The following is a 13,423-nucleotide window of genomic DNA, read 5'->3' as shown; positions in this document are numbered from 1 at the left end:
TGGTGATAATAAACCAGATTCTGAGTAACATGAAGGATTCCACCCTCCCGGCTCATGGACTGTTTGTCCCACTCCCATCAGGGAAGAGGCTGCATAGTACCCATGCTGGTACCTCCAGACTCAAAAACAGTTACTTTCCCCAAGCAGTAAGGCTGATCTGTGTTGGCGCGTGGCCAGGTGGTTAAGGCGTCGGTTTGGTGATCTGAAGGTCGCTAGTTCGAGCTTTGGCTGAGGCAGTGTGTTGTGTCCTTGAGTAAGGCACTTAACTACACAAAATAATCTGCAGATGCTGGGGTCAAAGCAACACTCACAACACGCTGGAGGAACTCAGCAGGTCGGGCAGCATCCGTGGAAACGGATCAGTCGACGTTTCGGGCTGGAACCTTTCGTCAGGACTGTAGGGGGAAGGGGCAGAGGCCCTATAAAGAAGGTGGGAGGAGGGTGGGAAGGAGAAGGCTGGTAGGTTCCAGGTGAAAAACCAGTCAGGGGAAAGATAAAGGGGTGGGGGGAGGGGAAGCAGGAAGGTGATAGGCAGGAAAGGTAAAGAAGGAATAGAGGAAACCACAATGGGTAGTAGAAGGAGGCGGAACCATGAGGGAGGCGATAGGCAGCTGGGGGAGGGGGCAGAGTGACATAGGGATAGAGGAAGGGAGGGGGAGCGAATTACCGGAAGTTGGAGAATTCTATGTTCATACCAAGGAGCTGGAGACTACCGAGACAGTATATGAGGTGTTGCTCCTCCAACCTGAGTTTAGCCTCCTCATGGCAGTAGAGGAGGCCATGTATGGACATATCTGAATGGGAGTGGGAAGCAGAGTTGAAGTGGGTGGTTACTGGGAGATCCTGTCTGTTTTGACGGAGCGGAGGTGCTCGACTAAACTACACATTGCTCTGCGACGACACCGGTGCCAAGCTGTATGGGTCCTAATGCTAATCCCTTGGACAACATCGGTGGCGTGGAGAGGGGAGACTTGCAGCATGGGCAACTGCCGGTCTTCCATACAACCTTGCCCAGACCTGCGCCCTGGAAACCTTCTAAGGCGCAAATCCATGGTCTCACGAAACTAACGGATGCCTATTGTTATTAGGTCTGATCACCACCTCCACCCACTAATTCAACTCACCACACCCCCAATCACCACTACTTTTTCATTTCCTGTCAAAATTATCTTATGTAGTGACACTCCTGTGCCTAGTGTCACTTTATGGCATTCAATCGATTTGAGTTAGAGAAACTAACTGATGTATTTGTATTTATTGTGTTTTTTTCATTATTATCGTAAACTTTATCTTACTGCATTGGATCCGGAGTAAAAAATACTTAATTCTCCTTTACGCTTGCCTGTGGGAAATGACATTAACTGATCCTGAATGTTGAAGTTGTTGGGACTTTTGTTTAAAGTCACAGTTGGTTCAGTTCCCTCCACGGTCTGTAGGAGTTTATATGTTCTCCCCGTGACTGTACGGAGTTTGTATGTTCTCCCCATGACAGTCTGTAGGAGTTTATATGTTCTCCTCGTGATGGTCTGTAGGAGTGTATATGTTCTCCCTGTGACGGTACGTAGGAGTTTATATGTTCTCCCCGTGACTGTCTGAGTAGTTTATATGTTCTCCCCGTGATGGTCTGTCAGGAGTTTATAAGTTCTCCTCGTGACTGTACGAAGTTTGTATGTTCTCCCCGTGACGGTCTGTATGGAGCTTGTATGTTCTCCCCGTGACGGTCTGTAGGAGTTTATATGTTCTCCCTGTGACGGTCTGTAGGAGTTTGTATGTTCTCCCTGTGACGGTCTGTAGGAGTTTGTATGTTCTCCCCGCGACAGTCTGTAGGAGTTTATATGTTCTCCCCGTCACTGTCTGTAGGAGTTTATATGTTCTCCCCGTGACTGTATGGAGTTTGTATGTTCTCCCCGTGACTGTAGGAGTTTATATGTTCTCCCCGTGACTGTCTGTAGGAGTTTATATGTTCTCCCCGTGACTGTCTGTGAGGAGTTTATATGTTCTCCCCGTGATGGTCTGTCAGGAGTTTATATGTTCTCCCCGTGACGGTCTGTAAGAGATTATATGTTCTCCCCGTGACTGTCTGTAAGAGTTTATATGTTCTCCCCGTGATGGTCTGTCAGGAGTTTATATGTTCTCCCCATGACGGTCTGTAAGAGATTATATGTTCTCCCTGTGACGGTCTGTAGGAGTTTATATGTTCTCCCCGTGACTGTACGGAGTTTATATGTTTTCCCCGTGACTGTCCGTGAGGAGTTTATATGTTCTCCCCGTGACTGTCCGTGAGGAGTTTATATGTTCTCCCCGTGACTGTCCGTGAGGAGTTTATATGTTCTCCCCGTGATGGTCTGTCAGGAGTTTAAATGTTCTCCCCGTGACGGTCTGTAGGAGTTTATATGTTCTCCCCATGACGGTCTGTAGGAGTTTATATGTTCTCCCCGTGACAGTCTCTAGGAGTTTATATGTCCTTCCCGTGACGGTCTGTAGGAGTTTATATGTTCTCCTCATGACAGTCTGTAGGAGTTTATATGTTCTCCCCGTGACTGCCTGCATTTCTGCGTTTCCTCCATGGTCTGTGAGGAGTTTATATGTTCTCCCCGTGTTGGTCTGTCAGGAGTTTATATGTTCTCCCCGTGACAGTCTCTAGGAGTTTATATGTCCTTCCCGTGACGGTCTGTAGGAGTTTATATGTTCTCCTCATGACAGTCTGTAGGAGTTTATATGTTCTCCCCATGACTGCCTGCATTTCTGCGTTTCCTCCATGGTCTGTGAGGAGTTTATATGTTCTCCCCGTGTTGGTCTGTCAGGAGTTTATATGTTCTCCCCGTGACGGTCTGTAGGAGTTTATATGTTCTCCCCGTGACGGTCTGTAGGAGTTTATCCGTTCTCCCCGTGACGGTCTGTAGGAGTTTATCTGTTCTCCCCGTGATTGTCTGTAGGAGTTTATATGTTCTCCCCGTGACTGTCTGTGAGGAGTTTATATGTTCTCCCCATGATGGTCTGTCAGGAGTTTATATGTTCTCCCCGTGACGGTCTGTAGGAGTTTATCCGTTCTCCCCGTGACGGTCTGTAGGAGTTTATCTGTTCTCCCCGTGATTGTCTGTAGGAGTTTATATGTTCTCCCCGTGACTGTCTGTGAGGAGTTTATATGTTCTCCCCGTGATGGTCTGTCAGGAGTTTATATGTTCTCCCCGTGACGGTCTGTAGGAGTTTATATGTTCTCCCTGTGACGGTCTGTAGGAGTTTATATGTTCTCCCTGTGACGGTCTGTAGGAGTTTATATGTTCTCCCCATGACTGTCTGTACGGAGTTTGTATGTTCTCCCCGTCACTGTCTGTAGGAGTTTATATGTTCTCCCCGTGATGGTCTGTAGGAGTTTATATGTTCTCCCTGTGACGGTCTGTAGGAGTTTATATGTTCTCCCCGTGACTGTACGGAGTTTATATGTTCTCCCCGTGACTGTCCGTGAGGAGTTTATATGTTCTCCCCGTGACTGTCCGTGAGGAGTTTATATGTTCTCCCCGTGACTGTCCGTGAGGAGTTTATATGTTCTCCCCGTGACTGTCCGTGAGGAGTTTATATGTTCACCCCATGACTGCGTTTCTGACAGATGCTTCAATTTCCTTCCACCTACAGATTAGGGTTAGCAAGTTGTGGGCACGCTATGTTGGTGCCAGAAACACGGCAACACTTGCAGGCTGCTTCCAGCACGTCCTCAAACTGCGTTGGTCATCGGTGCAAACAGCATATTTCACTGGCTGTTTCAATGTATGTGTGAGAACTGAAGTTAATATTTAAAGATTGTGCATTCTGTTTGCCGGGGGTACCAGCTGCCTCGCAAATTTCTACAGATGTACCGTGGAGAGCATTCTAACTGGTTGTATCACCGTCTGGTATGGAGGGGCCAGAGCACAGGATCAGAAAAAGCTGCAGAAAGTTATAAACTTGGTCAGCTCCATCGTGGGCACCAGCCTCCCCAGCATCTGGGACATCTTCAAGGAGCGATGCCTCAAAAAGGCCACGTCCATCATTAAAATTCCTCCAGCACCCTCCTCTCATTGCCACCAACAAGGAGGGGTAACTGGAGCCTGGAGACTCGCACACACGCAACGTATCATGAGCAGCTTCTACCCCACCGCCATCAGATTTCTGAACGAACCATGAACCCGTGAACACAACCCGTTTTCCTCTCCTTTTGCACTACGTACTTAATTTGTTTTTGTCTGTTTTTCATAATGATTTACTGCTGCCACAAAATGACAGATCTCGGGACATGCCGGCCATATTAAACCTGATCTGGATTCTGACTGTGTTTCACAGGATCCACGGGAGAGCGGGTGGAGGTGTGGAGGAGTGTGGACCTGGTACAGCTGGAGGCTGAGCTGAAAGCCGTTTTGTCGAGAGGCATCCGTAGTCTCGCTGTGGTGCTCTTGCATTCCTACACGTGAGGCCATATTGTTTTTGTGTCCCCCCTTCCAACCCTCGCAGGACCTCCCTGTGCCCTCCCTCCCGTGGTGTTGCTCGCTGGTGTGTTCTGTTTCGCTCCTGCTATCAGGAACTCTGTGTCGACTCTGGTGTAGCACTGTGGTGCGGTGATTAGTGCAATGCCATTTCTGAGCCAGCAGTCTGGGTTTGGTATGTTCTCCCTGTGATTTGTAGGGTAGGTTTCTGACACAGAGAATGGTTTATTGTTGTCTTGTGTACTGAGCTACAGTGGAAAGTTTGCCTTGCATACTTAAACACGAGAGATTCTGCGGATGCCGGAAATCCACAGGCAGACATGGACACACAGAGACGGAGAGACAGAACTCAGCAGGTCAGGCGGCATCTATGGAGTGGAATGAACAGTTGACGTTTCGGGCTGAGAGCCTTCGTCAGGATCGGAAAGGAAGGGGACAGGTGAGGAGAGGTGAAGGAGGACAACCTGGAAGGCACATTGAGGTAGAACAAGGTAAAGCAGTAACAGAATGCAGAATAAAGTGTTACAGTTATGGAGAGTGCAGAGCAGGCAGGCAGTAAGGTGCAAAGTATTTAGTGACATAGATTGTGGGGTTAAGGCCCTCTACAAAACCATTAGACATAGGAGCTGAATTAGGCCATTCAGCCCATTGGGTCTTGCACGAGGATTCCCAAGTCCCCCTGCACCTCTGATGTTTGAACCTTCTCCCCATTTAGATAATAGTCTGCACTATTGTTCCCTTTATCATTTCCCAACACTGTATTCCATCTGCCATTTTTTTGCCCATTCTTCCAATCTGTCTAAGTCCTGCTGCAATTGCATTGCTTCCTCAGCACTACCTACCCCTCCACCTGTCTTCGTATCATCTGCAAACTTTGCCACAAACCCATCAATTCCATTATCTAAATCAATGACAAACAATGTGAAAAGCAGCGGTCCCAATACTGACCCCTGAGGAACACCAGCAGTCACTGGCAGCCAACTAGAAAAGGCCCCTTTTATTCTCACTCACTGCCTCCTGCCTGTCAGCCATTCCAGTATCTTTCCTGTAACGCCATAGGGTTTTATCTTGCTAAGCAGCCTCATGTGTGGCACCTTATCAACTGCCTCCTAAAAATCCAAGTAAATGACATCTACTTCCTCTCCTTTGTCCACCCTGCTTGTTACCTTCTCGAAGAAATCAAACAGATTTTTTAGGCAAGATTTCCCTTGACAGAAACCACGCTGATTTTGACTTATTTTATCATTACTTTCAAGTACCCAAAAACCTTATCCTTAATAATAGACTCCAACACTTTCTCACCACTGAAGTCAGGCTAACTTGCCTAGAATTTCCTCTCTTTTGCCTTCCTCCCTTCTTAAAGAGTGGAGTGACATTTGCAATTTTTCAGTCCTCTGGGACCATGCCAGAATCAAGTGATTCTTGAAAGATCATCACCAATGCATCCATTATCCCTTCAGCAACCTCTCTCAGGACTCTGGGATGTAGTCCATCTGGCCCACCTTAAGACCTTTGAGTTTGCCTCACACTTTTTCCCTTGTAATACCAATGGCACTCACTCCTGCTCCCTGACACTCACAGACCTCTGGCACACTGCTAGTGTCTTCCACAGTGAGGACTGATGCCCTGTACCCATAAAGTTCATCTGTTATTTCTTTGTCCTCCATTACTACCTCACCAGCATCATTTTCCAGTGGTCCAATATCAACTCTCATCTCCCTTTCAGTCTTTATATAACAAGAGGTCCATTCAAGACTCTGATGGCAGAAGCTGTCCTTGACCCTGCTGGGATGTGCTTTCAGGCTTTTTACCTTCTGCCTGATGGGAGAGGGGAGAGAGAGAATGTCGGGGGTGGGTGGGGTATTTGGTTATGCTGGCTGTGTTACTGAGGCAGTGAAAAGTGTAGACAGAGTCCATGGAAGGGAGGCTGGTTTCCATGATGTGTCGAGCCACGTCCACAACTCTCTGCAGTTCCTTGTTGTCTTGTGCTCTGCTGTACCGAGCTGTGATGCATCTGGGTAGGATGCACTCTACTGTGCAATTGGCGAGGGTCGACGGGGACACGCTGAATTTGTGAGGTTTCTTGGCCCGGAAGTCAAGTTTGGATCTGAAAGGTTCCTGGAAAGTGCTTCCAGAACTGATGCTGGAAACAGACGTGATGGTGTAATCAGATTGAAACAAACGTGGTGATGGTGTAATCTGATTGAAACAGACGTGATGGTGTAATCAGATTGAAACAGACGTGATGGTGTAATCAGATTGAAACAGACATGGTGATGGTGTAATCAGATTGAAACAAACGTGGTGATGGTGTAATCTGATTGAAACAGACGTGATGGTGTAATCAGATTGAAACAAACGTGGTGATGGTGTAATCTGATTGAAACAGACGTGATGGTGTAATCAGATTGAAACAGACGTGATGGTGTAATCTGATTGAAACAGACGTGGTGATGGTGTAATCTGATTGAAACAGACGTGATGGTGTGATCAGGATTTTTCAGAGCAATGTGTAAAGAATGGAGAGATTTTAAAAGATTAACTTCATGTGTCACAAATACTTTGAAGCATCCAAATGTTCACATCCACAGTGAGCTACAGTGTTTGTGTCAACGACCAGCACAGTCTGAGGATGTGCTGGGGGCTGCCCACAAATGTCACCATGGTTCCGCCGTCAACAAAGCATGTCCTGAACTTACAAACTCCCACTGGTACAGCTTTGGACTGGGGGGTGGAGGGGGCTGCTGGAGCACTCAGAGGAAGCCAGATGGCCGCGTGCAAACCCGCGTACAAACCCCTTACAGGCAGCAGCGGGAACTGTTACTGTAAAGCGCTGCGCTGACCACTGCACTACTGTGCCGCAGTAATGACCGGGTGGAAGAGACTGAACTGAATTCGGCATTGTGTTCGGCACGGTTCCTGCGTCGTCTGTAAGGGGTTTGTACGTTCTCCCCGTGAGTGCGTGGGGTTTCTCTGGGCGCTCGGTTCCCGCCCATGTTTCAAAGACGTGCCCGTTGGTAGGTTCGTTGGTCCTGTGATTGGGCCAGAGTTGAGTCGCTGGGGTGCTGGCAGTGCAGCTCAAAGGCATGCCGGAAGGGCCTGTTCCACGTTGTTTCCATTCCGGATCCCATCCCATGGTTCCGGAACATTCTGTCGGCTGGATCTGAACTCTGCCAATGTGCAGCGCTCTGCCCCCACCCTGGTGTAATTGTGACCCCGGCTGACTGTCCTTTCTTGGCAGGTGGCCTGAGCACGAGCGGCAGGTTGGTGAGCTGGCGAGGAGGTTGGGCTTCCAGCACGTCTCGCTGTCCTCGGAGGTGATGCCCATGGTCCGGGTGGTACCCCGGGGCTACACCGCCTGCGCTGATGCCTACCTCACCCCCTGCATCAGGAGGTACATCAGCGGCTTCCGCACCGGCTTCCAGGACACTCTCAAGGTACCCAGTTTATGACAGAATCTGCTTCGTGGAATGGTAGGTTTCCTAAGCTTGGCGTAGAGCGAAGCCATTCAGTCCATCGATTCCATGCTATCTCCCAGCACTCCGATTTGTAGAGCAATACAGCAAGGTTACAGGCCATTCTGATCATTTGGTCCATGCTATCTTTGAGCAAAGTCATAGAGCAATACATGTTTGTGCATCTGTGTGTCTGCACACGTATGGCAAAGTTGTTTCCCATGGTGGGGGAGTCTAGTACGAGAGGGCATGACTTAAGGATTGAAGGGCGCCCATTCAGAATAGAAATGCGAAGAAATTTTTTTAGTCAGAGGGTGGTGAATCTAAGGAATTTGTTGCCACGGGCAGCAGTGGAGGCCAAGTCATTGGGTGTATTTAAGGCAGAGATTGATGGGTATCTGAGTAGCCAGGGCATCAAAGGTTATGGTGAGAAGGCGGGGGAGTGGGACTAAATGGGAGAATAGATCAGCTCATGATAGAATGGCAGAGCAGACTTGATGGGCCGAATGGCTGACTTCTGCTCCTTTGTCTTATGGTGTGTGTGTATCTATGCGCGTGTGTCTGGACATGTATGTGTGTGTTTGTCTCTGTGTATGCATCTGTGTCTGTCTCTGCAGGAGCAAGCTGCAACTCATCGATGTTGAAAGCAGTTCAGTTAGCTCGATGATGTGGGTACACTGAAGGGTATGGCATTGACTGGGGACAGGACAGGACCTCTCACACTGCATGCTCTCTCCCTCCCCCCAACTCCAGGACATGCGGGTTCTGTTCATGCAGTCAGACGGGGGCCTCACCCCCATGGACAAGTTTAACGGGTCTCGGGCAATCCTGTCTGGACCAGCCGGAGGGGTCGTAGGCTACGCAGTCACCACGCACGGATGGGCTGGAGCAGAGGCTGTCATCGGCTTCGACATGGGCGGTGAGTGTCTCAAATCCTTGGCATTTAAACTCTCAGATTTCTACACGTGTACCATGGAGGGCATTCTAACTGGTTGCATCACCGTCTGGTATGGAGGGGCCATTGTACAGGATCAGAAAAAGCTGCAGGAAGTTGTCAACTCAACCAGCTCCATCGTGGGCACCAGCCTCCCCAGCATCGAGGACAGCGTTAAAAGGGGATGTCCCAAAGAAGCAGCATCCATCATTAAGACCCACCTCACCCAGGACATGCCGTCTGGAAGGAGGTACAGGAGCCTGAGGAGACACTCAGTGTTTCTTCCCCTCGTCAGGTTTCTGTATGGGCAAATGAATCCATGGCAGTGCCCCAATAGTTTTCCTCCCATTTTGCACTCCTGATTTATGGTTGTTATATGTTACCCTTTCTGAGATTGAAAGGCTTATTTTTATGTATTGCTCTGTACTGCTGCTGCAAAAGAACACGTTTTCCAACATATGTCAGTGACAATGAACCAGATTCTGACATCATCCCATCCCCAGGATTATCCCCTGTCAGAGTCACAGAGAAGTACAGCGCAGAAACAGGCCCTTCAGCCCATCTAGTCCGTGCTGATCCATTTAAGCTGCCTACTCCCATCCACCTGCACCCAGACCACAGCCCTCTGTACCCCTACCATTCATGTACCTATCTTAACTTTGCTTAAATGTTGAAATTGAGCTCGCAAGCACCACTTGTGCTGGCAGCTCATCCCACACGCCCACAACCCTCTGAGTGAAGAAGTTTCCCTTCACGTTCCCCTTGACCTTCTCACCTTTCACCCTTATCCCATGACCTCTGGTTGTAGATCAGTCCAGCCTCGGTGGAAAAAGTGTGCTTGCATTTACTCCATCTGTATCCTCATAATTTTGTATCCCTCAGTTACTTCTCCCGTCAGTCTTCTGTGTTCCAGGAAATAAAGTCCTAACCTGTTCAATCTTTCCTTGTAACTCAGGTACTCCTTGTTAAATTTTCTCTGTACTCTTTCAGTTTTATTTGCATCTTTCCTGTAGGTAGGTGACCAAAACCGCACACAGTACTCCAAATTAGGCCTCACCAACTTCTTGTACAACTTCAAGATCCTGTACTCAATGCATTGATTTATGAAGGCCAATGTACCAGAAATGTTCTTGATGACCCTGTGAGGCCAGTTTCAATGAATTATGGACATGTACTCCCAGAACCTTTTTTTTAACCGCACTCCTCAATGCACTACTGTTCACTGTGTAATCCCTACCTGCTTGGTCCCTCCAAAGTGCAACACTCACACTTGTCTGCATTAAATCCCATCTGCCATTTTTCAGCCCATTTTCCAAGCTGATGCAGATCCCACTGCAAGCCCTGATATTCTTCCTTGTTGTATACTACACCACCAATCTTGGCATCATCCGCAAATTTGCTGATCCAGTTAACCAGATTATCACCCAGATCATTGATATAGATGACAGACCCAGCACTGATCCCTGCAGCACACCACTAGTCACCAGGCCTCCAGTCAAAGAGGCACCCATCTACAACCACTCTTTGACTTCTCCACAATGCCAATGTCTAATGCGATTTACCTTCACTAATCCGGCACCATTGGGACCTGAGGAGTGCCGGATTAGTGAAAATGCCGAATTACAGAAGGATCACATTAAACATAATCAGTGCCTGATTATCGAAGGAACCGGATTACAGGCAGTTGGATTAGTGAAGGTTGAGCTGTACCTCATTCTAAATTTCAAATGACCAAAACTTCTTAACCAGCCTCCCACGTGGTGTCTAAAGTCCATGTAGGCAATATTAATTGCCTTGCCTTCATCCACTTTCCTGGTAACATCCTTGAAAATCTCATATCCAACCCCTTAGAAGACCATCCATTAACTTTCCCTCAACTGATGTCAGACTCACCACCGTATCATTTTCTGGTTTATGTTTAGAGTGTTTCCTAAACAGTGGAACAATATTGGCTCTCCTCCAATCCTCTGGTACATTTCCTGTCAGTAAGGATGTTTTAAATATCTCTGCTAGGGTCCTGGCAATTTCTGCACTTCCCTCCTGCAGTGTCCGAGGGAACAGCTTGTCAGGCCCTGGGGATTTATCAACCCTGATTTGCCTCAGGACAGCAAACACCCCCTCCTCCGTAATCTGTACAGGGTCCATGAAGTCGGTGCCCCTTTGCACCAACTTCACAGGCCAAGTGGAATCCGTTCCGGATTTACTGCTGAAACAAGGTTGTAAAACTCCATCGTGGGCTGTTCGAAGCCTGGCTGTGAAAGGAAGAGGGTTGGGTGTGAAGGGAGCAACTCCTCCTGGTAAAACCCAGAGCTACAGAAGCTGCAGAGATCCCATCCCTGGGAGAAGACAGGCTACACCTGGGTTCAACGTGGAGAACTGGCCCAGGCCAGAGGGCTCTGCCGAGCTGCTTTCAGTGGCCTGTGGCCCAGTGGGGATGATAGGCTGGATATCAGTTTGAGTTGTGAGGAGGATGCAGAAAAATCTCAACAGTATGCAGTAGACCAATTGAGTGAATGGGAGGTGGAAATATTTGGGGTCATCAACTTTGGTAAAAAGAATAGAGATTAGTTTTAAATTGAAGGGTGTTGATGTTCAGGGAATGTGGATATCCCTGTACACCACCTGTTGAAAACATTTACAAGATTCACGATTGTGTAAGACTCCAGATTGTTTAATGTCATTTCCAGTACATTTGTGTGAGGGAGAATGAAATAATTGTTACTCCGGATCTGATGCCGCACAGAAAGGTGAAGAATGTAGTGGTTGGTTGGTATTCATCTGTCTCGAAGGACAATGGGTGATGACGATCATCACCACAAGCCTGGACGGAAGGTATGGAGGTCCTGAGGTGCCCAGGCATCAAGATCTCCCTCCTGGCCTCACCAGTGTAGTCCAAAGGAAAGCTTATGAAGCAATACGTTTGGCACCAGCTTCACTGCAGGAGCTGCCGGATGTTCAATGACGTCCAGTTTCTTTAGGGGCTCCACTCCAGATCTGCTGTCTGGGTTCACTCCCGTAGCCTCCGTCTCTCCCGAGACTGCCCACAAGGCAGTGGAGCTATTTGCCCATAGCTGGGGATCTGGTTCAAGGGCACTAGGGCGTGTCCACACACCAGTGGGCCTGCACGCTGCATGTGCAGGGGCCAGACCTCCTTCCCGTCCTCTGTAGTTCAGCCTGAGAACAAAAGGAATTCAGCTTCCGTGTGTTGCCAGCGAGGAGGCACTACAAGGCTTGCTGTTGAAGCGGCTACATCCTGGCAGGGAGACATTCAGCTCTCGTTTTCGCAAGACTACTAGACAGCAGTGGCAGCTGAAAGTGAGAGTGACAAGCACTAACTACTACACTACCACACTAGAAGCATCACATCAACCATTTGACACCTAAAGAAAGTAATAATACAAAAAAAACTCAATAAATAAGGTGGGTTATATAGATTGATTGTATGTCCATAAAGTGTCGCTAGGCACAGGAGTGTTGGTACCATCTGACGGGAATAATGTTCATAGTGATTTTTGGCAAGGTATACATCTCTAGAGTTAGAAAATATGTGATAGCATTGCACCAGTGGTAGCTTTATGTGTGCTGTCATGCATTTTATAACACTACCCCAAAATAAGCATTTCTGAAAAGTGGCCTGTATGAAATACAACATATATATTCAACCGAGTGGTATTTTGTCATCAGTGATCCCTCAACATTGAGATTTGTCACAATGATAGCTGAGTTCAAGCACTTTTCATCAAACATTGTTATAAAATTGTACATTGAAAACTCTGTCATTGGTGGCACTCGCAGTACAGTGCCCAATTTCAGTAGAGTGAATCATTTCACTTTTCGAAAAATATTTGTTGCTTATTTTGGAAAAGTCAATAAAAACCCTAGGACACATATAGTCACATGGATTTGTGGAGGAATTCAAATAAGTAATCACTTTTTGTATATATTCCATATTAACATCAGTACCGCAGAAAATGTTACCCCCCCACCCCCTCCAAAAGGTAAAAAACCCTCATTTGGAGAGATTTCTGGAGTTTTATGAATGTCATGATATTTTCCATATTGTTGTATCAAATCAAAACAATCTTAAGCTTTTGTCATAGCATATAGAATTATGGTACAATAATTCAAATGTGGGGTTCCACACGGCCATAACCTAGGCCCCATTTGGTTGTAAAATATATTTAATCAAAGACTGCTTTCCATACTTTGTTTTCCATACTTTCATAACCTATTTAATAATCATAATAATTTACCAAGGCTTCCACGTCTTCCACATCTTCATCTGAACTTTCCACACTCTTTGAAGTGGATGCCTGGTTCTCACAGTCTGCCAGTCTACACATGTCAGTACATCTGAGGCCATTTGCAACACACATACATCTTGGAAGTGAACATTTTTTTGGACAGTTAAGGGCCAGTAAATCCAAGATGGCATCGGGTGCTGGCTGGCCTTCCATCCAGTGCACCACCAACTGTTCAGCTTCCTCTTCTCTCTTCATCTTCCATCCTGTGCCAACAGGGCTTGGCACTTGTGGGTCCTTCTCCAAACATCTTCTCCATATACCAGCCTGGTAGTT

At 47.5% G+C, this 13,423-nt stretch overlaps 1 protein-coding gene across 1 annotated transcript in view; it reads left to right on the top strand.

Annotated features, from left to right (window-relative positions):
* The window catches only part of oplah (5-oxoprolinase, ATP-hydrolysing), a 99,896-nt gene that overhangs the window by 11,056 nt on the left and 75,417 nt on the right, over positions 1–13,423 (top strand). The window contains exons 5-7 of the mRNA XM_063044682.1: positions 4,318–4,441; positions 7,699–7,894; positions 8,666–8,831. Coding sequence (XP_062900752.1) covers positions 4,318–4,441; positions 7,699–7,894; positions 8,666–8,831 — 486 coding nt within the window. The remainder of the gene's footprint in view (positions 1–4,317; positions 4,442–7,698; positions 7,895–8,665; positions 8,832–13,423) is intronic.

Source organism: Mobula hypostoma, chromosome 3 (genome assembly GCF_963921235.1).
Source record: "Mobula hypostoma chromosome 3, sMobHyp1.1, whole genome shotgun sequence".
NCBI lineage: Eukaryota > Metazoa > Chordata > Chondrichthyes > Myliobatiformes > Myliobatidae > Mobula > Mobula hypostoma.
The sequence above is the reverse complement of the archived record's forward strand: the minus strand, read 5'-3'. Positions and strand labels throughout refer to the sequence as shown.